This window comes from Nanorana parkeri, unplaced genomic scaffold (assembly GCF_000935625.1).
Source record: "Nanorana parkeri isolate BGI_ZX_2015 unplaced genomic scaffold, ASM93562v1 scaffold1132, whole genome shotgun sequence".
Lineage (NCBI taxonomy): Eukaryota > Metazoa > Chordata > Amphibia > Anura > Dicroglossidae > Nanorana > Nanorana parkeri.
In genome coordinates, this window is record NW_017307400.1 from 153185 (window position 1) to 180339 (window position 27155).

At 42.3% G+C, this 27155-nt stretch overlaps 1 protein-coding gene across 1 annotated transcript in view; it reads left to right on the forward strand.

Annotated features, from left to right (window-relative positions):
* The window catches only part of NECAB2 (N-terminal EF-hand calcium binding protein 2), a 164577-nt gene that overhangs the window by 20137 nt on the left and 117285 nt on the right, over positions 1-27155 (forward strand). Inside the window, exon 2 of the mRNA XM_018568055.1 lies at positions 3717-3741. Within this exon, the coding sequence (XP_018423557.1) occupies positions 3717-3741 (25 nt within the window). The remainder of the gene's footprint in view (positions 1-3716; positions 3742-27155) is intronic.

Below are 27155 nucleotides of genomic sequence, written 5' to 3' on the forward strand. Positions count from 1 at the left end.
GCATCCGAGCCGGGACATTGAGTTTCCAATTAGGTCCGCCTGAAAATCTGACAGGCAGACCTGATCGGAACACTGTGTGAAAGGGTCCTTAGATGGCTCCATTCAAGCACCTGTCCTTCCCGGGAGGGGCCCGATACGGCCGTGCACGCAGCACGGATCTGTACGGGCCGCCCATCTCTCATGTGAATGAGGGCTTTGATTTAATAAGTGTGGAAGGCATATTTTTTTCTCAGCATGATATTTTTGCCAAGTGTTTTATTTTTAACATTTAATGTCTAATTAATTTGATTCAGTTTGACCTAAGTACCCTGTTAGAGATGTACAAAATCGTTTTGATGTAATATGAAATTGGTGCTATATTTAGTGTAGTTATTTCGATTGGGTTTGCACTTCTGTCTCTTTGTTCTAACAAAACTAACAGTTTTTTTTAACTTAAATTGGGTGATTTAGTAGAATTAAAACCATAAATAGTAGAGCAGTGATTTGTTTACATTGTATAAATGTACCCGCTCAATAAAGTAGAAATTGGAATTTAAAGTATGTATACCCTAGCAACGAATTTCTCTTATTATCCCTTTTGGTCTATTAAAAATACCATTGATTTTTTAAATATCTTTTCAATAAGAGCAAAGAAAATAGCTGTTGGCCCTGTCAGAATTCTTGTCAGCTGATTCCTGTTCCCACTTATGTCTGAAGTGGTTAGCACTTCTGTCTTGCAGCACTAGGGGTCCCTGGTTCAAGTCCCGGTCAGGATATTATCTGCAAGGAGTCTGTATGTTCTGCCTGTGCTTGTGAGGTTTCTTTCATGTACTCTCGTTTCCTTCAACACTGTAAAGAATGGAAGGGTAATTGGCTCCTGTCTATATTGGCCCTGTATACGTGTACAATAAGGACCTTAAATTGTAAGCTCCCCGAGGGCAGGGACTGATGTGAATGTGCGCTGTGTAAATTGTCAGGGCTATATAAATACCTGTAATAAATAAGACTACAAACCCCTACCCTTTATGTTATGGTGAAGAAGACAGGGGGAAGTTTCTCTAATCCTGTCCTAGGGTGACAGTGTGTTACTGGCATCAGCAGGTGAAAATAAAGGAAAAAAGCCTGAAAAATGAAGACCAAAGCAGCCGCCACATCTAAGGACTGGTAAGATGCAATAAATTATTGCAGGTTTTTATATAGCACTGACAATATATGCAGCATTTTACATATATTGTACATTCACATTAGTCCCTGCCCTCAAGTAGCTTACAATGTAAGGTTCCTGTCTCATTTGCACACATGCTAGGGCCAATTTAGACAGGAGCCAATTAACCTTGCAGCATGTGGATGGAAAACCATGCAAACTCTATGCAGATAGTATCTGAACTGAGGACCTGAGTGCTACAAGGGAGAAGTGCTAACCACTAGGCCACTGTGCTTCCCAGTTTATATCAGGTTTAGATACACTTTAACTCATGTTAGGAAAAACCTCAGTCCTTACCTATTAAAAGGTTCATATATTTGTACTGTTATGGGAACTGATAGGCCCTAGACAAATTCACTCCAAAAAATCATAAAGCTTGATGGAAGAATAGAGGATTATAACTGTCATTTCCTGTCTAGAAGTAATATTAGCATATCATTAATCTTCAATAACCTGCAAATATTCTGCTGACATACTTAAAGGGAACCTGTCATGCGAGATGAATGGAGTTTACCACTGCTGACCTCTTTCTGAGAAGGTTATTTAAGGGAATAGTTTTAGGACAGTGACTCAGAAAGTGTTGAAGCCAGTGGGTTTACATATTAGCCAGACAAAGGCTGTCCCCATATTTCTCTCATATTGATCAATATGTGGTAGGGCTGGATCAGTAGACATATGAATCAGTTTTGATGTAAATCTAATAAAATGCGGGATGTTTTTTTTTTGGAGGAGAGGTAAACCCTTATAACATTATTTGTGTAGTATCTAGACCTGGTTATGGTCCTAGGCCACTGCCTCTCAGGTCACGATGGTGGGATTGCTCATCTGAAGATCATATCAAACTCAGTGGATTGCAGGTTATATTATTTTACTTACATTTATTGCATTTGGAAATAAATGTATTTATTATTTAATGCAGGGCTGGACAAATCCCTGGAGCCAGTTAGCCAATGCTCCCTAAAAGTGACAGTTGACTCCACCGGGTGAAAATCTCGCGTACCTTGATTGCTGGGCTGGGGATGGACGAGTAAGCCTCTCTAAATTCCTGAAAGGGGTCACGCTGATGTCACTCGCGGAGATGCGTCAGAGGTGGGGGTCATATCCGTTCGATTTCTGGAGGCACAGACAACTGTCGCACTTTGTCCAAACACTGAGGTCCCAGATGCGACCTCTTGACTCTCTTACTCTTTTTGAGGGATTATGTAACGCCCCGAGACCGCCCTCCGGGTCCCTCTCCCTGTTGTATAAGCTTCTTTTGCAGCAGGACTCTCCAGGATCACTTTACTACCTGGCGGAGTGGGAGAGGGGCCTGGGGGTACGGTTCATGGAAGCGGCCAATATCTTTAAATATACTCATTCCTCCTCCATAGACTCCAAAGTCCAGGAAACGAATTATAAGCTACTCACCCGGTGGTACCGTGGCCTACACCGTATATACCCCTCGGTGTCCCCTCTTTGCTGGCGTAACTGTGGAATGATAGGAACTCACCTACATATGTGGTGGGACTGCCCTAAAATCCAACCTTTCTGGCGAGGAATACAGACCGAAATTAAAACTATCCTGGGCATAGAGATGCCTTTCCTTCCGGCCCCCTTCCTGCTTCACTCCTTGCCCAACACTGTGACTTAATATAAATCCAGCCTCCTTCCCCATCTCCTAAACGCGGCCAAACGCTTAATCCCCCGCTACTGGAAAGGGACATTGATTCCCACGGTGGAGGAGTGGAGCGGACAGGTATCGGATGTTCAGGTTTTCGAGGAATGGCTAGCCACATGTAAGGACAAATATGCTAAATATTGCATTATCTGGGCCACCTGGATCCATCGCAATCCGGTGTAGGGATCTATTTTTTTGCCTTGACAAATTGTTCTTTCTTTCTACACCGCCCAGGTAAACCGGAGGGTGAAGTAGAGATGTTTATCCTTCATTACAAACTGAAAGCTCACGTAGATATTATTTTAGTTGACCGTTTGCTATAACAGACCTAGGATGTCTCCCATCCTTGTTTTCTGGCTTCCCTTTACTAACTACCCTACCTGCATTTTGTTTTTCTGCATTGGAGCCATAAAACATTACAACCGCCATCACAGGCACAGTGCTCTGGCTCTTGCAGATTCTTTCTTCAGTCCCTGTCAGTACCAAGGTATGGGCACTCAGTTACATGGGTGGGAGAAATAATTAATCGACTACAATTAGGGTGAAGTCACCACACCTGTATTCCACTGAGAACTACAAGAAGTCCCTCTGCCACTGCTTGCGGGGAGAGCAACCACAATTCAGGTAAGCGGTTGCAATCCAATCTGACATCTGACCATGTTTTATGTTACACCTTAAAATGGATGTAACATGAAACAGGGTCAGAAAGGTAAACTTGGCCTTTAAGGAATAGGTAACAACAGGGGTTCCTGTTTTATTACACCACTGACACAAAATCAAACACTTTTGAACCGAGAGAGAATGTACCACTTGATTCAGTGTTGTATGTTTAACTTGTGATGTCAATGCCAATAACGTTTCTTTTTTTTTTTCTAGATATTTCGTCGAGCTGATAAGAATGGTAAGTAGAAACAATATATTTTTTACTTTTTTTCCACATGGTCTAGTTCTGGAATGTTTAACCCTTGATAAAAAAAATTCCTGTATTTTTCACAACTTTTGAACAATAAAAGCAGTGGAGTGTAAAGAACCTCTTCGAAGAACCAGCTATGGCATTGTACTGTGAAATACTGTATATAATACAGACACTCCTCACTTAATGACCAAGTTCCATTCCAAGTGAAGAATAGAGGAAATCAGCTCTAATATACAGTACATGACTTAGGTTTGCATGCGGTAAATACTAATGTTCAGTACATTAGTGAATACTGACCGACTGCGGGAATGAGACTGAGAAAGAGCAATGCGAGATCAGCTTGACCCATGTTCTTGAACAGTGTACACAACTGACCAGTCGGAGAGCTGGTTCGAAAATCTTGGAACGAACAGAGCCAGCAGCCAAGTAGCTGAATACAATGAAGACAGCGGGACATTCCTAAATTAACGCTCGTAAGCATTGATGGAGGAATTTGTTCTGTTTTTTTTCCTAAAAAAAAAATAGAACAGTGTATTGCCAGTTTTAAAGAGAACTATGGGATAAGTGTTTTTCACCATAGTTCTCCTAAGGGTCACGGGAGGACATATACTAGCGTCCTCCCGTGACTCAAAGCTCAGTATCAGCAAAAAGTTTCCCAGCACACTCACCAGCCAGCATGCAAAAAAACTTGTCTCACCGCTAAGGTTAAAAACAGAGTTTTAGATACACGTCTTCTGCAGAAAATGTAAAAGCCGCACAGCCGCGCCGAGGCACCTCTATATAAGTTTTTTGCATGCTGGCTGGTGAGTGTGCTGGGAAACTTTTTGCTGTTACTGTTTAAAGCCCTTCCATGTGCACCTTGCTGTAAAGCTGGTAACAAACTTATGAGTGTGTTTGCCATTTGTTTTCCAAAGCTCAGTATATCACAGTATAGCTCAGTATATCTCAGTATAGCTCAGTATCACGAGCTACAGCTCACGGTATACGGAGACCGCTGCAGCTGGGACAGATCCCGGCATTACTGGCGAGATCCACCCAGCTGCGCGAGTGACAGCTGGCTTTGCCTATCTAGAGGCAGAGCCAGCTGTACCCGCCCCTCCCCCATCCGTTCCTCCAGTCAGCGCTAGAGGATTGGAGCGGGCACGGGTGGAATCCCTGCGGGGAGCCATGACTGACAGTCACTGCTCTCTGCTCACTTCCCGATCTATTGAGCCGACATGTGACAGTTTCATTGTCACACGTCGGCTCGAACTATGAGGATGAGTAATTTTCACTCACCTCATAGTTCTCCTTTATGTCCAAGCAGTCATTAAAGAGGTAGGTCATTACGTGAGGAGTAGCTGTATACGAGCGCTCTACATATCCGCACATACACAGTGCAATCTTCCTCAGTGAATTAACCCAATTATCCTCTGATGATGGACACACACTCAACTGACCATCCGTCCTAACTGATATGCAGGATAGTGTGGGCCGCTATAAATTCTACTTTTTTGGCCAGGCTTTACCAAAACCGTGCTTGACCCACAGGTATGTCATTTAAATGAAGCTCAGTTTCTTTATACATCACAGTGATTTGTAAACTAACAGGGCCCCTTGACTGCAATGTAGATTATATTATAAGGGTGAACTAACCCTTTACTGTTTATAAGTTTATACAAGATTTGGATTTGTGTGTCACCTTTTTATTGCATCAAATTGTAATTTTTGCAGTAAATATGTAAGAGATAATGGTCTGCATCTTTTGAATAATGAAAGCAGTGGAGTGTAAATAAATTCTTCAAAGAGCCACCTATGGCATTATACTTTGAAATATATCAAATACATTTATCATAATACAAATGTTATATTAAGACTGCTTTAGGAGCTGTGTCATGAGGGAAGAATAAGCCATCAGATAACGAGATAATAGCCACAGAAACGGACTGAAGGCAAACAGTTGAATAGATTAAATATATATATGGGAGCCGTTTTTTTTCCTGCCAAAGGAATTGTATTGCTACTCATCCAATTCTGAGATTTACACAACCCCATCACACAGCACAGCCAATTCAGCTTTAGTACTCTGAAGACTCTGCAATGCCAAGGTCAGGTGAGATGAAAATGTCCTGCGTCTTACAGAAGGCAAATATTTTTGTTCTATGTTTCTAGATATTTATAGGACAAATACTCTTTTTATTGGGTTAGTGGAACCAAAATTGTTTTTTTAGATTTGAAAAGATGACCCACAGAGATTCTTGCATCTCTTAAGAACACCTGCAGAGTTTGCAGCTCTGTCCGCACTGAGGACATTAAGTTCAAGTTTCATTTCTTTCACCAAAGTATTTATTCTGTTCTGTGGACAAAGCAGTGACAAGACATCCTTTGTTGACTTTGTAATGGTTTGGCAGCCAAAACGTTGTATTTATGTAGGGATTTCTCACTATACAAATTAGAAGCCTGTGGACAATTGTACATACCAGTATCTGTAGGTGGACTGTCCTTTTAACAACATAATTGAATTCCTCTTTAGTCATCCTAATCTTGGAATGAACATACAAATATTTTATTACCCCCAAATCAGTCCTAAATTATAAAAGTTAACACCAATGGTGGCCACACAACTGTCACAGACTTGAATCTATATGCAATAGAAGTGGCGGTTCTAGGGTTTTGGTAACAATGGAGGTGGCGGAGATGAGGAATGCTGGCTGATCAGAGTGTCACCTGGTATTCACCAAAACAAACCTCAAGGGGTGATGGGCTTTGTGGCAGGGCAGCTCCTAGGTTGCAGCTTTCAAGTGCACCCATGCAAGCTGACCAGATACCAGGAATACTCTGGAGATACCAGGGACCATAACACAAAGGGGCACAGAAGGGAGTAACAAGCAATGTTGGAATTGCAATAAGGCACGAGTGCTAAAATCTCTGGGATCACTGGGGGTGCTAGACACACGGAAAGGCAGGAGTGCTAAAGTCTCAGGGAGCAATGGGGTGCTGGACACACGGTAAGGCAGGAGTGCTAAAGTGTCCGGGGCAACGGGGTGCTAGACACACGGAAAGGCAGGAGTGCTAAAGTATCGGGGAGCAATGGGGTGCTGGACACACGGGAAGGCAGCATTGCCAAAGTCCCTGGGAGCACTAGGGTGCTGGACACACCGGAAGCATGGAGTGCTAAAGTCTCTGGGAACACTGGGGTGCTGGACACACTGGAAGCCTGGAGTGCCAAAGTCTGTGGGAGCAATGGGGTGCTGGACACATCGGAAGGCAGGAGTGTAAAAATCTCTGGAAGCAGTGGGGTGCTGAACACACAGGAAGCTCACTTGGTCTACACAGGGCACACAGGTGCATACATACTGGAAAGTTACCAGAAAGCACAGGAGTCCTGAGGAGGTGCTGAGTACAGAAAGGCAGGAAGCCACAGGGTTTCACAGGGATTCTTTGGAAATGAGTCAACCTCAGAAGTCACAGGGGGTTCGGCAGGTAGGGTACTGACACATTGCTCAAACTCCAAGCAACATGTGCGGTAGCTCTGCAAGATTGGCTGTGGCACTGGCATCCTCTGATTGCATGCCGGCAGCCTTGTACAGGGGTATAGTCCCGGCACTGGAACGAGTCACAAGTGAGGATGACAACAACATTACCAATAATGCAATGGATTGTTTTAATATTGTTTCTAGTTATAAGGTAACCTGGCCTTCCAGATGCAATTTTGGGGCTTTGGTGTGATCAGGACTCCCACTGCTGATTTATCTATCCTTTTAACGAAATACTGTACATTACCCAAGGTGCTCCATACAGGTCTAGGCACCTTGTGATCAGAAAGTTCTACCGAATCATATATTTTACACTTCCGTCTTCAAAGTATAAGATTTATTTAAACAATCTGTTGCATTTTTCGCTGCATTTTTGTGTTGTTGTGATTACAGAATGAAAATTCTATTAAGCCACAACAGCTTTGTCCTTTCTCAAGGCAGCGGTTTTCATACTTTCTGACTGTGAGAGTAGTTAGTGGGTTGCACTGATTGCAGAGAACCCCGACAGGTTAATTGTGTTTTACACCCAGCTGTGCTTTGCAGTGTTCTATAATTTTGCATTATGGGTCTTACAGTAATGGAGGCCACTATTATTAGAGTTGGCTTAAACCCAGAAACTCCAGGGGTTTATATATCCCATGCCGAGCGTTCTATATACCCCGAATGATGCATTCTTAACCCTCGTGCTTGGCCCTTTTCTCTGTATGGATTTTCCTCTTGGCTTCTGATTAGAAATAATTGTATTTTCTTAAAGCGCTATTGATTGCTACCTCTGAGATGATACTTGAGAAAATAAAAAGCTTAACCTGTGGTGACAGTCTATAGCATTAGTTTTCTATTATTTTCTGATTTTTATTAAAGTTTGTTCAATGTATTTGATGTTAAGGGGTATGCGGAGTGCATGGAGAGAATACATTTCAGTAATACCGTTATTAGTCTGAATATGACAAAGCTTATTTAATGCAGGCAGAACTTGTGCTGTAAGTAAGAGTAGCCAGTCAGTTAGTGACTTCAATTAACTGCACAGCAGGCTGCCCTGGATACAGTGCTAAGTTGTTCTATGTTATTAAAAATGAGTCCTTGATGCTTTTATTGTATGTGCAGTCATCTATTATTTTAAGGGATAATTTTACTTATAGAACACATTACCCCTTTAATAACGCCAAGGACACCAAGCACGTTTGCAAATGCCAGTGTGTAAAATACGTCACGCCCACCACACACGCTGAGGACATGCGTCTGGCCCTCTTCTCCCGGTGAGCTTCCCAACTTGCCGCTGCCCGCCGACAACCAACAACAACAACGCCGCTGCCCGCCGACAACACCGTCATTCATGGTAAGTCGAGATCGGCCAGGAGCTTTTTTAATATTTCCTGTTTTTTTTTTTTTAAAGCGGCACACTGCAGAACATTATCAGCTATAGACCCTGTATAATGTATTATTGCTGGGATTTGTTGTTCCTCTACAGCTGCTGGTGTTCAGCAGTGTGCCGGTGTATTATACATTGGTATTCTGTAGACCTGCAACAATTATTAGATTAAGTTGATTAAAATTGACGATGGAAAACATTGTCAGCGTTTTCCATCGTCGAATCGTCGGCTACAATTTAAATTTCCCACTCATGCTCCCACCGGTTTGCCGCTCCATACACGAGTTGCGCTATGCACGCTGTGGATGCCGCGCCCACTGTGCATGCCGCGTACCCAACCACCGGACAAGCCGAACACACGGCCGCAGAGCACGCCACATATTCCTCTATAACTGGTCAGTGGTAATCTGCATTGCGCATTATACAGCGCAATGGAGAATACCACCAGCTATAGAGGACTACAAATCCCAGCAATAATACATTATATACAACGCAATGCAGAATACCAGCAGTTACAGAGGACTACAAATCCCAGCAATAGTACAATATAGTATAATGTTGTACTATTGCTGGCATTTGTTGTATTCCTATATAGCTGCTGGTATTCTGCATTTCGCCGTATAATCATTATACAGCGCAATGGAGAATACCACCAGCTATAGAGGACTACAAATCCCAGCAATAATACATTATATACAACGCAATGCAGAATACCAGCAGTTACAGAGGACTACAAATCCCAGCAATAGTACATTATAGTATAATGTACTATTGCTACATTCCTCTATAGCTGCTGGTATTCTGCACTGCGCCGCTGTATAATGTACTATATTGCACACCACACTCTTTTTTTTTACCTCCACCGCGCAATGCTTGCTCCCGTGATGGACTACAATCTCAATAGAAACTAGTAGTCCATCACTGGAGCCTTTTTTTTAATACGATTAATCGAACTTAATAATCGGCAAACTAATCGATTATAAAAATAATCGTTAGCCCTATTTAACAGTTAAATGTGCAATATATGTGTTTCATGCCCAGAGTGACACCTCAAAAGCCCTATTTTCCTACTTTTTTTGCTTCCCTTCAGTTTGTAAACTTTGAAAATGAAAGATAGAAGCTGATTGGTTGCCATGGGCAATTGCTCCAGATCCTGTTTGCACCAGTTGTGATAGATACCCCTCACTGTATTTAAAGCTCTGCTTGTTGGAGTTAAAAGTCAAACAGAACAAGGCATTATGGTAACAAAGAATACGCTTTTAAATCGGAAATCTGGGCACACAAACTTTCATTTAAATATATTCCTCAATAACCACAAAGGATACAAGTAGAAGTAACATCATCCCTGTGCTGCACATAGCCTGTATGGAGAGCATTGCTGTGGGACGCTGTGGGCTGCCTGTAGAAAACTACAGGAGGGGCGGATACAAGACCAGTCACCCTGCACAAGGTGAGAGAGCAGCAGAGACCGGTCTTTATTACAGGAAGCTCTCACACTGGATTACTGTACAGATCTGGAAGAAATACACATAGAACACCAAGATTTAAGTAAGAATTCACATGCCTCTTTTTATTAGACAATTTGTGCTTATCCTGGAGTTTAAGTTAAAGGAGAAGTATCAAATTATATCAGACATACAGTATACATGCTTCGTAGGGGTGAGCTTGGGTTCCATCTGAACTTGAGTTTGCCCAAACCCAGAAGGAAGCTGTCATTGCCGATCAGCCCAATGCCCTGGCCAAGGCTGACTGGGTCAGCAATGACAGCTTCTTTTTGGGTTTGACCCAAATCTGAGCTCATCCTTGAATTAGTGGTAAACTCTCAAACCTTTCCCAGTGTTAAAATCCAGAGCAAACAAATATACATTACCCAGCAAAGCTTTTCTTTTAAATTTTTCCCCAAGCGCTAACAGTCATCATGTTTCCAAAAAGCTCCAACTCTCTAACTTCTGTTTCCCTGAGCTTCCTGTCCAAGACAAGATTACAAGGGACAGCACTGCCTCCAACAGCTGTCCATCTACTAGCTTGGAAAAGGGAGGAGGGCGGAGTGGGTAGCAGGGGAATGGCTTTCCTTGCTGTGCCTGTGTGCTTGTGGAGACACACACAGCTTACTAGCACACACAAGAGTGGCTCCATAGGGCCCTGCAAGGGAAAGGAGCCACCCTAAAACAGGATATCAGGCGTAGTGCTCAGGCAACTGATTCTGCAGGAAACTAAAACTAATAAACATCAAAAAGAAGGATTGTAAATGATTGAATTAGAATTTGAAAACCGTTTGATGATAATATGGCTTTAATGCTCTGTAGCCAGCTATCTTTGTGTCTGTAACAATCTTCACAATTCTTGTATAGAGATGCATTGATGCCTCTTCTGCAGGAATTCAGTTTGAAGCCCATTTTATCTCAGTTTTTTCTCTTTGAAAAGTCATTCTGCTAAACTGACAGTTGAACATGATAGGAAAACAAATTAGACTTAGGAGTATTTACCTGGAGAGCAGAAAATTGGCCATAACACCGCAAGAGATTAAACAACATCATGAATAATAAATGAGGCTGTAATAAATCAGATGTTGTACAAATATACAAGGTTTACATGTCTTTTAATTTTTAAATATGCTCCTTGTAACTTGTTTTGAATGGTGGCTTACTATATTTAGTGTGCTTTGTTAGCATTCTGTAGTGGAAATAGAGTAGGTGTCTATGCCTGGTAGTACTTATTGTGTTTTCTCCATAATTTAGTTGTTTTGCATGGGTGCAGGGTGTGCAGATCAGTATGTGTCTGGTGACCCAGTGTGCTTCTTTTCTTTTACCCAGGTCAGCACTACTCCCTCCTGGTGCCATGTACCAATCCCTGCCATTTGGCAGTCAGCTATTATTTATTACTGGTATTCATATAGCACCAACTATTTATGCTGCGCTTTACATAGTGCACATTCACATCAGCCCCTGCCCTCAAGGAGCTTGCACATGCATACTAGGGATGCACCGATACCATTTTTTTGGTATCGAGTGCCAATATTTCTTTCGGATACTACCGATACAGGATGTCCCATTAAGTGTGTAATGACTCGGCACCTGGCTTCCTGATTAGCCGTGAAGCGTGTAAAGACTCGCCACCTGGCTCCCCGATTAGCAGGGAAGCCATCTCCAGGTAATGAGAAAGCATGGAGCCAATCAGGAAGCCAGAAGACTTGCTGCCTGATTGGCTATCTTCCCTCATAAAGCAGGAACCTGGGTAGTGAGTCATTGCATGCTGCCCAGCTTCCTGATTGGCCAGGAAGCTGGCTCCATGCTCCCTTGTCACCAAATGCTGAGAGATATCGGTATTGGTGCATCCCTAATGCATACATATGAGGGCCAGTTTAGACAGACATGAGCCAATTAACCTTCTAACATGTCTTTGGTGTGTTGGAGGAAACCCAGGAGAACATGCAAACTCTTTGCAGATAGTATCCTCACTTGGATTTGAACTGGGGACCCTTAGTGCTACAAGGCAGAAGTGCTAACCACTACACCACTGTTCTGCCCTGCTATCAGAGCTTCTGTTGATGATTGGGTAGAATTTAAAGCCTTGTAGACAGCCTGAGCCTGGGTCTCATAGGCTCCACAAGGAAACAGAATGATTTAAAGGTTAAAGTAATATTAAATATTTGGTTGCCATGGACAACTGCTCCAGACTCGGTCTTCTCCAGTTTTTATGAATTCCCTGCACTTTGCTTAGGGCAGATGATCTCTCAGAGGGCCCTCAGCATGAGTAGACATCAGGAAATCAGTAGAGTGGGGCTCCATAGGTAAACAGAACGTGGTGCACAAGGTGCCCTAACCTTTCTTCAACCAAAACTGAATTTTATTTTGGATGGTGCACATTACCACCACTTCGTTTTTTTGCCTACGGAACTTTACTAGTTCACCCCTAGCTTCAGATATTTATTTTCCTTTATAACATTAGCTATACAGAGAGGGGAATTGATCAAAACTGGAGCAGCTGTGCATGACAACCAATCAGCTTCTTTCTTTTATTTTCAAAGCTTAACTGAACAAACAGAAGAGAGATGCTGATTGGTTACTATGGGCAACTGCTCCAGATTTTGTCTGCTCCAGTTTTGATAAATGAGGTTATTTTTGTGTTGTTGTGTTGTGTGCATTGTGTGGTAGACTTTGATATGGTAACTCTATGGATGATTCCATTTCTGTGTTATGTGAGGTTAACTCATGCAAACACTGACAAATAGCTTAATTGACACCATAAAAGTACAGACTGTCTGCCCTACTTTGTATGGATATCCATATAGGCCTACATAATGACTTCACACAGAGATTGTGTGGCTTTGAGCTACAGATGTATACACACCCACACACGACCCTGACAATTTACTCAGAGGGATACTTACATAACTACATATGGGTTCTGCAACAATGGCCTTGTACTGTACAGGCAGATATGTATCAGCAATCTGTATGCTGAATTTATTCTGAACAAGATAAATAGACAGATGATAAGCACTGTTTTACCTGCCAAAGGATTTGTATTTCTATCCATCCAGTGCTGAGATTTACTCAGCTCTGCCACACAGCACAGTCCTGCCTGGGAGGGGACCTGATCTTTTTTTCCCTCAGTTTCACTTTAACTTACAGGTCTCCTCCCCACCCCCACCCTGCATCTGGGTAGTGAAAGAAGTAGAACACTGATAAGCTCATCTCTCTTGTACTTTGCTCCCCCCTCCTGTCAGCATGTACTGTACTTTTCTCTTCAGGAATCCTGATTGGTTCCTTGTGATGCTTCTGCCCCTCTCCCTGTGAACTTGGCAATGCAGGGGCTGCAAAAGCTAACACCAAGTTAAATTCAGGTATTTACACCGCTTGCAGTTAAAAGAAATACATTTGAAGTGATCTTGTCTCCAGAGGGTCTGTTGTGGTACTACAAACTAGAAGTGATTCTGGCGACTTAGCTGCGGAAGATCGCTTCCACGGGCCAGTTAACTGAGCCCACCACCGTCCAACACCCCCGCTCTGCTTCCTTGGCTCGGTTGCCCCTCCTGCGGGTCCAGGACCGGCATTACGGGTCTCAGTTGGAAGCTGGGTGAAAGACCAGTGAACATCTGTTCAGCGATGTCCTCCCCGTGGAATAGAGGTGGAAGCGACACTGTTTGCTTCACTTCCAGTTCCTCAGCTGTTATTACTTGGCTAGAGAAGCCCAGGAAGAAGCTATTCAAGACCGATCTGCACTTGAAAAGTTTCTTTAAAGTGACACTATTGGTCTAATAGACTAATGTCACCTTAAACAGTATCTGTCACCACTAATATGTTATCACATAGAGGGCTCCAGGGACCAGTCTAATAGCAAAACGGCTCAATAGATCAGGTGAGTATAACTTTTTTTTATTTTTGACCCTAGACAAAAACAAGCACTTAACCCTTGTAATGCGGGGGTAGCCCCACTACTAGGGTTAATAACATTTTTACCCTAAGTTCTGCTTTACGTTTTCTCCCAGCGACTCTTTTTTGAGTGGCATTAGATATAGCGGCAGAAGATTATAGAAAACCCAGACTGAGGTCAGGTAAACTTTCTGATTTAGCACAGCTGCAGTGTTGGCGGATATCATTGGTAACATTGTTGCCTGGAATATACCCATCAGTTATCTTTATATAGGGGGTTATTCACAAAGCCGAGAGGTTAGCCCAGCCGAAGTGAAGTGAGCCGAACAACATTCGACTATTCACTCCGGCTCAGTACGGCTGAGTACATCGGCTGCCTTCAGCTGCACTTCGGTCAGCCGAACATACTCTGCATGTTCGGCTGAGCCGAAGTGCAGAAGGACTTCGACTCAGCCGGTCCAGCATCTGGATTGGCTGAGCCGAAGCTCCGGCAGCTCACTTGCTGCTGTTCGCCCCTATTCTTATAGGGGCCGACCGTCAGTGAGTGAATAGCAGCATTCGGCTCGGCTATTCTGCTCGGTGCCTCGTACCTCTAGCAGCTTCCGAAGGGCTCTAGTGGCCGAAGAGAGCCGAAGCTACGGCTGTATCCTTCGGCTCCTTTGTGAATAACCCCTATAGTGTTTTTATTGTATTGCGAATCATAGCTGTGTATATATAGAGAGAGATAGAGAATGGGGAGCCCTAAAATATTATGCCTGCAGTTAAGATTTACAATATAACTACATACAAGTGGCTCATACGGTTGGTTTGTACTGTATGCCAGATTCAGTCATCGGCGTGTGTTTGCTGTTTCAGTTTGTATTTGTATTGTTTATAATTCTTTAGACTCTTCTAACTGCGGAGATGCTCGTGGGAGCTCATTAAACTGACAGTGTCACGTGAACTCGTATGCCCTCAGGCCTTGTGGGTAAAATTCTTTCTAAACCTCCGATCCCCAGACACCCAGTAAATTAAAACCTCTCACTTTAGGGAACAAAGTCCCATTCTCTGTCATAAACAAGGCTGTGCATTTGTTTTTCTGTGTGCATGAGGGAACCAGAAACTTACGACATTGCAGCAGAGCAGCGCAGGATCAGTAGAATTTGGCACTGAGAATTTAGGGAAAAGTAGGTGGGTTTCAAAAGTCATAGATATGGTGCCCAGTGAAATAAGAACGTCATGCATGCGGGGCCGGATTAAAAGCATCATGGGCCTGGTGCTGTCGGCCGGTCGGACAGGAAGCAACAGAGGCGGCTCTTTAATTGGGTGAGGTCCCAGCAAGCGGCCACCTAATATGCCTGATTAGAGAGCCGTCAGCGCCTCTGCCTGATTGTGTTCGTCCCAGACGGCCTGGATTGCCATTGGCCATATCGAGGCAATCTGGGCCGGCCGGGCCTATTTGCAGCGGTGTGTCTGGAGGTGGAGCTCCAGTAGCCCCTTTGTTAATTCGACACTACTTGCAAGGGTTAATTTGTCCTAGGGATTGGATAAAGGGTTAACTGAAAGGCAACTCTAGGCAAACAGATAAATACACAGATGGAATACATTTACCAAAGCTGCTTACCTGTCAAAAAATGTATATTTCTGTCCAAGTTGTGAGATTTACACAGCTCTGTTACACAGTACATCTCTGTCTGGCAGGGGATCTGATTATTATCTGCTACAGTTAAACAGAGGTCTTAGCCCTCCCAGACTTTGAGCAGTGCAAGAAGAAGGAAGACCGATGAGCTAATCTCTCTGTCACTTTGCCTTCTATCAGCATGCCCCTTGTTAGCACATGGGCACTTGCAGCGCAGTGATTGGGTCCATGTGCTGCTTCCCTCTGTCCTGGTCTGACCTCTACTGTACAGGTGTGTGTCAAGCAAAAATAAGAAAAATGCTGTACATCCTTTCAATGCATGTAAATTTCTCCATGTTTTGTCCCTTTCAAAGACCCTGCAAGTACAGAAAAGTATGCATTGATGTGCCAGGAATGTGCTCAGCCCCTAAATTACTGTTGTGGGTGGACAACACAGTGCCTTTTTGGACTGAAATTACACCAAATGGTATCATTGCTGCCCAGATGTCGTGTTCTTTTTAAACTACAGAACCCCCCCCACCCTCCCTGTCTCACCTCCCCAACATAAAATAAATAGTTTTGCATTTCAAGAAAAGAACTGGTAGGGCCGATTAGGCTGCTTGAGGTAACACAGGCAGAAGGAACAATACATACATTTTCTCTCCATGCATTCTTATGAACAGAAAAACTCAGTGCAGCAGATACAGGCGTATTTTACGTTGTATGCCAAATGCCTTTATTTGGGCCCGTGTGCATGAGCTCTATTGGTGGCCAGCAAGCTGACCTATGCTGCTTCACAAAGGTGGTAAAAAAAAACAGTAGTATTGTAGTATGTTAGTAAGTAATCTACCTCTCTCTAACACATTGCTTGCTTTTTGGATGGTGGAGTAAGGGATGTCATTACCACCTCCCTGGAGTGATAATGACATTTAGCATTTAGGCTTACTCCTTTTTAAAATGAATTTAAAAAAACAATTAACTTATCCAACCAAAAAAACAACTTATCTTGTATCTGTGTCCTTGCAGCAACTTCCTGTCTATATCCATGTGCTCCAGCTGCATGACGTCCCCCAGCAGATTTCCTTAGTGACAGCTGTGGACTATGCCTGTGTAATGTGGGATGAAACAGCCACATGTAGCCTCCATGGTAAAACCAGTAGGATAACGCAGATTATAATGCAGTTTGAGGTTAGGAACAGAGAATGATCATCCCATAATAGGGACCATCATGGCAGTATTACTAGGTATTGTTTTAAAGAAAGTCACAGATGAAAAAGATTAAAAATTACTTTTGGAATTATATTAATATTAGGGATGAGCTCAGGTTTGGGCCAAACCACATCCGGAACCTGAGCTCCTCCACTGCTGATCACTCAGCAGTGGCTGGTAAATTCCTGGCCGCAGCTGCAGGTAAGCAAAGGGGTGGGATGCTGGAATGGCATTGAACTTATATGGCCACTTAGCTATCTTTAGACAATTACATTGACCTAATATGGCCATGTGGACATATTTAAATCAATGATGCCAGCACAAGAATCCCACCCCTTTGTTTATGTGCAGCTGCATGATAGGGAATTTCCCAAATTGCAGCTAATTGGGTGGGTGCCCCAATGTCCCCTTTGGGTTTATAGGAACTTAGTTTCAGACTCGGATTCGGTCCAGAACTGAGCTCATCCCAGATTGCCATGTTATAGGTTATATGAGTTCTTAGTGGTTGGTTTTACATATACATATACCTTTGACTGAAGCCGAAACGTTTTTGTTAGTTTTGGATAGAGTGGAGAGGGATTAGAACACCTGTCAGGTTCTTATGGCTGTCTGTGTCCCCATCAGGGAGATGCACACTCGTTATCAGTGAAAGTGAATGAAAATCCCAAATTTTAGGTTGTCATCAGAACTGAAATAGAGGGGAAATCTTCCAATGGGGACACTAGTTCTGGTGACCCTGCTGACCACCAGGGATTTCCCTCACTTTGGAGCGATTTCCTCTCGCTTCCTATTGTAGCTATCAGACAGAAAGCGATGGGAAAGCTCCCCAATGAGATGCATATGACAAAAAAAGCTGACAGGGGTTATAACCCTCCCTTACTGTATCCAAAACTAAAATAAAGTTTTTATAATGTTACTAAATGTAATTGATGATTGATTCATTTTACTGCAAATAGGAGTCCACTTACCACTGAGGACATCCCCCACCACCTTTACAAAAGTAATAACAACTAGGAGCTCTTCTATTGCTTTTCTAATCTTTTAATAAATGGGAGAGTGCTGCTGTTATTCTGTATCCCATCTAAGGGGCAGGCAAATTCCAGTATTTTCCTCCGATGAAAACAAAGCGATCTTAGCGTTTGATAACAGCAACACTGACCAATCAGAAGCCATTATGAGTTAGTACCCATCCTGTCATCCAGGGGATGGATACAGTCGTGCTTTCCCATTGCAGAGAGTGAACTTTAGCAGCAGGATAGCTGCCCACCTTATTAAAAATAACAAAATGAGACTGGTATTTGGATAGCCTTTTGCTATTTGTGCCACAGCAAGGGTTTGGCATTATTATTATTAGTAGTAGTATTATGCAGGATTTATATAACACAAACAGTTTGTGCAGTGCTTTACAAAATGAAGGGAGACAGTACAGATACAATAGAGTTTCAATACAGGAGGGTTAGGAGGGCCCTGCTCGTGAGAGCTTACAATCTAGTAGAAGGGGCAGGTAATACAAAAGGTAATATTTTTGTGGGATGAGCTGATGGAAGAAGTAAGAGGACAGTTATTATGTTGAGGTGGGATAGGCTTCCCTAAAGAAATTAGTTTTCAAGGATCGCCTAAAGATGGACAGAGTAGGAGATAAGTGGACAGATTGGGGTAGGAAGTTCCAGGGGATGGGAGAGGCTCTGGAGCAGTCCTGGAGTCGAGCATGGGAGGAGATGAGAAAGCTAGAGAGGTTTTGAGAGGCACCCACAAACCCGATTTCAATAGACAGCCAAAGATTAGTAGGGTTGTTTCTGGAAATGTCTCCGATTCTCAACATAGTGTCACTGGGAAAAAAAACTTTGATTCCTAGGATCTTATCTATAATTGCATTGCAAAATCATGATTTTTTTTTATAATGCTTGTAGCTTTGGGAGGGTGTGCGTCTCATAGTTGCATAGTTAGTCAGGTTGAGAAAAGACACATGTCCATCGAGTTCAAACTATAGAGATATGAAAAAAAAAAAAAAAGCTTAAACAGAACACTATGCCCACAATTCCCCACTGTTGATCCAGAGGGAGGCAAAAAAAACCCCTATAAAACATGGTTTAATTTCCTCCAATAGGGGAAGAAGATGCCTTCCTGATCCCATAAGGCAATTGGATATTCCTTGGATCAACAATCTCTGATGCTTAATATACCTATAAGGAACTCAATAGCCATTAATATTCTGTGCATTTAGCAATGCATCAAGATTTTTGTTAAAACAATTAACTGAGTTTGCTAGAACTAGCTCCGTGGGGAGTCTTGACGTTGCATGCGTTCATGAGCAGTAAAAATTCAGTCCCCCTATTAACAGGTGCCAACTCAGGCAAATGGCACCACCAATCATCACCAACATTCTACTCTTCTTCTTCACACCACCAATTAGGTGACTGCACCTTTGTGACATTGCATGCTAGTGTCTCTGATTATGACACTTCTCTGGTAACATGGCAGTCTCTCTGTTGACATGCCGCACTCCCTTGTAACATGTAGATACCCTGGGTAACCATCCATCTTTGAGTAATCACAAATGCTGCTGTACTTTATTGTTAAAGTGGCCCTGATCTGGTCACCCTGGCCTGACCCCTGGTCCTTGTTACAGGAAGAGTTTGACAGGTGGAATTGCACAATCACTTTTTTGGGTCCTATTATTGTTACAATGGATAATTATTTCATGCAATTATTTTGAGAAGCACAAAATGTAAGATTTCAAATAACATAAAACTCATGATTTAGATCAAAGAAAAAATTGTGCAATGGCAGCTTATAGCAAAAAAAAGGGTAGAGGACCTCTGTTTTGTTCTACAGTCTGCATTTTTTTAGATTAGGAGTCTCTTTTTTTTCTACAGTGCAGAGCTGTAGGGTAAGTGCATTGTATAAATTGTGAAGCTCTGTTGTTTCCTCTTTATATCTATTTTTTTGTTATGTACAGGTGGTATGCTAAGTGCAGGATCCCATTACAATGAATCCATTTTCAGTTTTTGGAGCCTGATTAATTGATTCTGATTGGTTGCTTTGAGCTGCTGTGGTATGCACATCATCATTGATTTTTGTACTGCTTTGGCAAATAAAGGTAACCATTAATAAAGGACCACAAAGAGCTTTTCTTCAGACTGAAGGTATATCATAAAAAACTATACACATCTGACTCTACCTGGCTAGCCTTGGATTAATGTACAGCCCTAGCTCAGGCTCTGATATATTTCATAGGCACTACTGCATTTTCCTGCCATTTGCAGCTAAAAAAAAAAGGATGATCACCTTGATCTTCATCTTACCAAGAGAAAGGACAAAGGTTGCAGGTCATTCCCTGTAATTCAAAGCCGTCTCGACCCAACAGGCAGCGACTGCAGACTTTGAAGGGCAGCAATTACAGGCGGTAATATAAAAAAAGCAGGCACGAAGGATGCGCTTTCACCCAGCTTCCTGTTTGATGAATCTCGTTATAGAGCCTCGAAGAGGCTCTAATGAGGAGGATGGTGTAGAGGTGGACCTAGACCATTTTAATGGTATTTCTAGAAACCTTCACGGATTCTGGTTGGTGATCATTAGCGACGGAGAGCCGAAGCTTTCTTTAGAATAGGAAAAAAAATCTATTGTAAATGGCAAATGCTTTATTAGGAATCTTAGGATTTTTTTTTTCCTTTTATATTATTTGAAACCTGGTATATTGAGAATCTCAGCCGTGCACGTCACCAAATGCTTTCATTGTGACATTAAAGCAAATCTGTAACTTATATCTGTGCGGCGTTTGATGTTCAAAGCAAACTGCATTGGAAACAGGTTGTGAGAAGCAAGGATTCAACGCTTCCGATAAAATCTGCTCCTCCTCCTTTCTATTATCTGGATTCCGTAACATAACTTTGTGAAAAGCACAGATTGTGTGTGATGGCAGGTCACAGAAAAGATGTCAGTTACTGTGTCCTTCTCCGCACACATCCCTCTTTTTGGATGTCTCGTTATTAAGCACCAAATCCGGTGTTCCTGTTTTCACTGTGGGCTTTCAGCACCAATGATACAATCAAGGAAGTTTTGGGCCGCTTCCCAGCGCGGTAATTAAAAAGAAGAGAAAGTTAAACAACGGGCAAATTAATGAGCTCGTTAAGCTATTCGTGAGCTTGTTCTGCCATCAGATGAGAGCTGCGGATAAAATCAGGCAAAACTGCTCCTTTCACAGTCACGTAATCCTCAGGGAATTAAAGAAACACTACATCTAAAATTTAATTCATGCATTCAGTTTATTGAAAGATTTATATGTAAATGTATCACAAGCTTGGTATATTTGTTTATGCCTGAGAAGGGTTTCATCTGAGAAAAGGAACATTTTCATATGCCCCACTATGTTCTCATCAGTAAACCATTTGCTTTCCATTTAAAATGTTCAGAATGGATAATATTGTTTTTGTAAGTGCCAACAAATTCTGCAGTGTGTTACAGAAATGAAAAAAAAAACATTTAGATCAGTCCTGAAAATCCAAAAGAGCTTGCAATCAGATGCCCTTGTACCAAGCTGAGGCCCAATGGTATTTGTTGTTCAGCCTTTGGACCACAGCAGTCCTTAGTGGAAGTGGGAGCTTTAACCTGTAAAGGGGTTGTAATGCCAAAGATCTCTAGCGGTCTGCGGTCTCCATCCAGACCTGTGGCCACAGATTCTGAACCATCACCTGTAGTATGTGTTTCATCTTCTGTAGAATTACATATACTGAATTTTATGCGGGGCCCCATTGGTAGTGTCAGGGGCTGCTGTTTAGTTCCCACCATACCTTGTAAGTTAACCACCACTGATCTAATGCCTTCATTATTAACCAGTTGACATCCGCGGTGTTAAACCCCCTTCCCATCCAGGCCATTTTTCAGTATTCAGCGCTGCGGTACTTTGACTGACATTTATTCCGTCATGCAACGCTGTACTGAAATTAATTTTATACCCTTTTTTGGGGACAGACAGAGCTTTCTTTTGGTGGTATTTATTCACCACTGGGGTTTTTATTTTTTACTATATTAAGGAAAAATTACCGTTTTTTAAAAAAAAAAACAGTTTCCCCTATATTAAATGATAATACATTTATTATTACCCAATTTTTGGTAAAATATAAAAGACGGGGTCACGTCGGGTAAAAAGACACCAAACATGTCAAGCCTTAAAATTGCGTGCGCGCGCAACCTCAAGAAACGATAATACCCAAAATTGGCCATAGGCGACGCTTTAAAAGCTGTTACCGCTCATCAGTTTAGTGTTATCAGTGATTGATGGCCCTAAAATGATTGCTCTCACTGCGACGTTCGCGGCGATATGTAACATGTGTAGCGCAATTGTAATTTTTGCGCGCTGGGGCACCGGACGCGTATTTACGTTTATAGGCGCGTAAACGTGGGGGTGGGGGAGTTAAACATTTTGGGGGGGTTTTTTCCCCTTTTTTTATATGTGGCTTTTATTTTATTTTATTTTTTTATGTGTTACTTTTCTTTTTTTTTATTTATATTTTTTTTTTTTGCACTTATTGTTATTGCTATTATATAGGGGGATAACAACCCCCTATATAATAGCAAAGGCACACTGACAGGTCCTCTTTATGGAGATATTAGGGGTCTCTAGGACCCCTAATATCACCTATGGACCCCAAAAGAAGCTGATAAAGCAGAGATCTGCTTTATCAGCTTCTTCTCTCTCCAGATGACTGACAGGTGAATGCGGAAGTGATGTAACACACATCACTTCTGCATTCACAGCCCGGACGGGGATCAGCAAGGAGCTGATCTCCCGTCCTCCTCCTCCTGACGCCCTCAGAGCCGGTCCCGGGATCCAAGATGGGGCAGCGGATCCCGGGAAACGAGCACATATAGGCGATCGGCGGGCTATGGACCCGCTGATCGTCTATATGTGAAACACCCGGTAACCGGTGTTTGCATTGGTCGGGTCTTTTCTGCCTGTGCGTGCCCGCTAGGGTGCGCACACGAGCAGAAATAAATGCCGTCTGGAGACGGCAACCCGCCAATACAGCAGTGCCGTCCGTCCGTTTTTTTACAACGGGCGGACGGCAAGTGGTTAAAAACAAAGATGCATAGATCCCGGGCCATCCGGACTTGCAGGTAAATAAACTATAGGTATGTTTTTTTCACTGAGAGTAAGGCAGAAATCACATGAAACCTAGCACAAGCATTCCAGCCCAAAAAGACAGCCAAACTCCACGAGTCTTCAATAATAAAACCAATCTTTATTAGTAATCCACAACTGTGTATACACCAAAAACCTGCTCCCCAGCTCAAACGGAAACTCGCTAACGCGTTTCACCGATAAGGCTTAATCATAGAGGACCACATACCAGAAGCATTGGAAGAACTTTTTCAACTTCATTCTAATAGAGTCCCTTGCCCAGAACCCCAGAGCTACTGTCTTAAGTAAAGCTGGATACATATGCGGTGAATTTCAGCCTGTTCAGCAGGAATTGGCCGAAACTCGTTGCGTTGGTGACCCTGTTCTTTCAGCAGAAGGTGATCCTTAGATCGACTTTTACCGAAAGGAACATGTTGGAAAATCTTCGGCCAATCAGCTGCAAGCTTTGTTTGGGTATTCTGACAGCGGCTGGTGCTCTCTGTTAGAATACAGTAGAAGCAGCAGGGAATTCGTCCATCCAAGCTGTTCAGTGTGGATGGAGGAATCTCTTCTGTTTTTTTCCTTCGGCCTGCAGATTGAATGAAAAAAATACACCTATGTATACCCTACGTAAGTCCCTGTGCCACGTAAGAAGAATTGTTCTAACAGTCTAAAAAACAATTGTGCTGTTTCTTTAATCATGTATAAGTTGCACCCTGTGGGACAGTTGACACATACGTTTCTGTATCTGCCTTTTGTCAATTTAGGTGATGTGATTAGTGTTTGCAAGGGATCACTTTTGCTCAGTGTTAGGGACATTTTGACTGAAGCACGGCAGCAATCTTGAGTTTAAATACAAAATCAATGTCCAGTAGCTCTCCATTGATGTCCACATACATGCAATGCAGTAAGTACCTTGTTTGAAGAAGCGCTTGGACAGAAATATTCAACACCTCACCTTTCTCAAACACTTTACCCCAGAGAACACTTGAAATCACTTTGAGGTATCAGGGAACCCCTGATAATATTAATTCATTGGAGGTCTGTGGAAAGAGTGTCTGAAACTAGTCAGAATTACCCCCCTTAAAGCAAACAAGAATCAGCATGCGAAGCTGGAAATCAAGATGGAGAGTATACACATATCAGCACAAAGTTAGGGCTGAGATTTTGAAGGTACTGCAGCCCTCTTTATCAAGGTGACAAGGCAAAGGCAATGAGAACAAACATAGTGCATACATATATACCCATATTAATCAACACCAGTGTGCAAACAGTGGACCAACTCCATCTGCATGTATATGCCCTGAGCAGTGTTAAAAAAAACCCTTATCATGAATAAGTTGCAAATGGCCAGCTCTTATAATTATGTGTCTTAAAATCAGGATGTAGAGCAGAAGTTATGCACTGTCGTGTAAACTAAGATATATGGGACGCTGCAGCAGCATGTGTTGCAGTGAGACCTGGAAGTGCGTTCTATGGACCGGAAATGCTACACTACAAGATCACAAACTTGTATAGCCTGTTTACATTGTCCAGTAAGGATCACAGTGAGTTGCTTGACAGCAAGGGGCAGTGGTTAAGGCTCTGGAAAGGGCAAAAACAGACAGACAGCTAAGAAGATCATTGGTGTCATGCCATTGGCCTTGCCAGTTGACATTGGACCAAGAACTATGCAGGAACAGATAGGAGGTCAATTAGCCACAGCTCAAGGAATCCCCAGCAACTTCAACCTAGGGTTTCACAGAACCCTGGTTTGGAATGGATGCCTTAAATTTAACTTGTGCCCAGATGTAATGTACTGTATACATATTCTAAATAGGCATTAAAAGCACTCTAAACAAACCCTAGGGAGAAATGCTGATAGATGCAGATATGAATGACGGTTTGTTTAGAGTTCCTCTAATCTAAAAAAAAAAACCCACCAGGTGTTTCTAAACTGAGGGCTCAGGCACAAAAATGCAGCTTTCAAGATCAGTAGAGATTTCTTTATGACGGATCTGAACACAACACTATTGTAGCCAATGTACTCATGCACATAGAGACATCTAGCTCCGTAATTTGCAGCAGTGTTCCATGTGAAAAAAATAGACAAATCCTGTGTTCAAGATGAGTACTGTGATCAATTTTACACTTCTACACTTGTAAGCGCATACATGTAACATAGTACCATAGTAACATAGTAGGTGAGGTTGAATGAAGACCAAGGTCCATTCAGTTCACCCTATGTGTGTGTGTCTTTATTTATGTGTATTTAACACTTCCCATTGACTGAAGAAACTCATCTAGAAGTTTCTTGAACTTATCTACATTATCAGCGGATTCCACTGCCATATTTTTACTACTCGCACAGTAAAAACCCCCTTGCACGTTCTAAGATTGAACCCCCTCTCTTCTAACCTCTTTTGGTGTCCGCGTGTTCTCAATACTGTTCTTGTTTTTTTTGAAGATTTTGAAGACTGCAATAAGGTCCCCTCTTAAACACCTCCTTCCTAAGGAGAATACGTTTAATTGTTGGAGGCGGACTTCATAGCTCAGGCCTTCTATTCCTTTAATTAATTTTGTGGCTCTTCTTTGAACTCAAGCAAAGGATGTCTTTCCTGAGAGTTGGTGACCAAAATTGCACTGCATACTCAAGATGAGGCTGAACCAGTGATTTATAAAGTGAAAGTATTATTCTCTTATCCCTTGCTGCAATCCCTCTTTTAATGCAGGGCAGTATCATTGTTGACCCCAGCTTGGCATTGCATGCTATTGCAAAATCTGTGATCTATGAGCACCCCCAGGTCCCTTTCCATAGCTGTCTTCCCTAATGCAGCTGGCCTATAGTTACCCGATGTACTCCGGTTACCCTTTTTGTATATTGGTACCACATTTTCTCCGCCAATCATGCGGTACCATACCAATTATTAGAGTGTCCATAAAGATTATGTACTGTGGTCTGCCTACTGGTCTTGATGAACAGTTGTATGCGTCTAGATGCGGTACAGATGTATACACGTCTAAGCACGTACAAATTACGTGCCATTACATACATTTTGGAATGCTTCATGAAGTGGACGAAATTCGCACAGTGGGTGCTGCTGTCGACACCGGGAACAGTGTATGGCCAGCTTTAGAAATGGACGAAAACCTGACTTTAGAGTCCTTTGTGATCTTTGAGGCTCTTTGTGAATGAATCACTTTACATTAAAAGCACCTAAAGAGATTACAAATGCTAAAAAGCTCTTTAACTGCTCGTTAAGAGTAGGAGAATATGTAAATATGTCAATAGTCTGGGCATAGGTGGGCTTTGAGAAACTTCAATTTTTCTTTAACTTCATAAACACGAAAGTCAATTAAGCAAATGAGCTCTGCGGTCTCTCCTTGGTCACAAGATTATCTTCCCGTGCTTGTAAATTCGTTTCCAAATAGGTCTGCCCATAAACTCTTTTCAGTATAGCTTTTATTGTGCTTATGAATCTTAAAATTGCTTTGCAGTGGTAGTCAAGCTAGGGAAAATGAGGCGGAATTGTGAAAACCTTCTAATTTAAGAAAATACTAAAATTGGTACACTGTCAGGATAATTGGTATTCAGTGTCATCCAAACAAAGTAAACCTCATGCAGCGTGGAAACAACTATGGTAGTAGACTTCCTTAGGGGCTCTGCAGTAGTTGTAAAGGCTATATTTAAGAAAATGTAAATATCTCTCACGTTGTACACTTTACTGGCATACATTTTTATGAGGTTATGGGGGGAATTTATCAATACCGGAGCAGACAAAATCTGGAGCGGAATTGCACTGCAACCAATCAGCTTTTCTCTCTCATTTTCAAATTTACCTGAGCAAATTGAAGAGAGAAGCTGATTGGTTGCCATGCACAGCTGCTACAGATTTTGTCTGCTCCAGTTTTGATAAATTCCCCTCTATGTGACAGCAAATTGCTTTCTTAAAGTGGATCTTTGAGTAACTTAACAAGTCTATAAATACATTCCTGATATGTCACCATTTATATCATAGTATAATTTTTTTAAAAGCTCTACCTGTAAAAAAAATAGTCATTAATTTCCAGTCATGTGACTTTGCCTTGGCTAATATTATTCCATTAGTCTGCTGAAGGTAGGAATAGGTCTCCTCTTCCCTAATAATCAGTAACATTGTAACTTTGCATCACAAGGTGATAGCCTGAAGCAACGGGCTGATTTGTGTCAGACATTTGAGAAAAAATAAAAGTC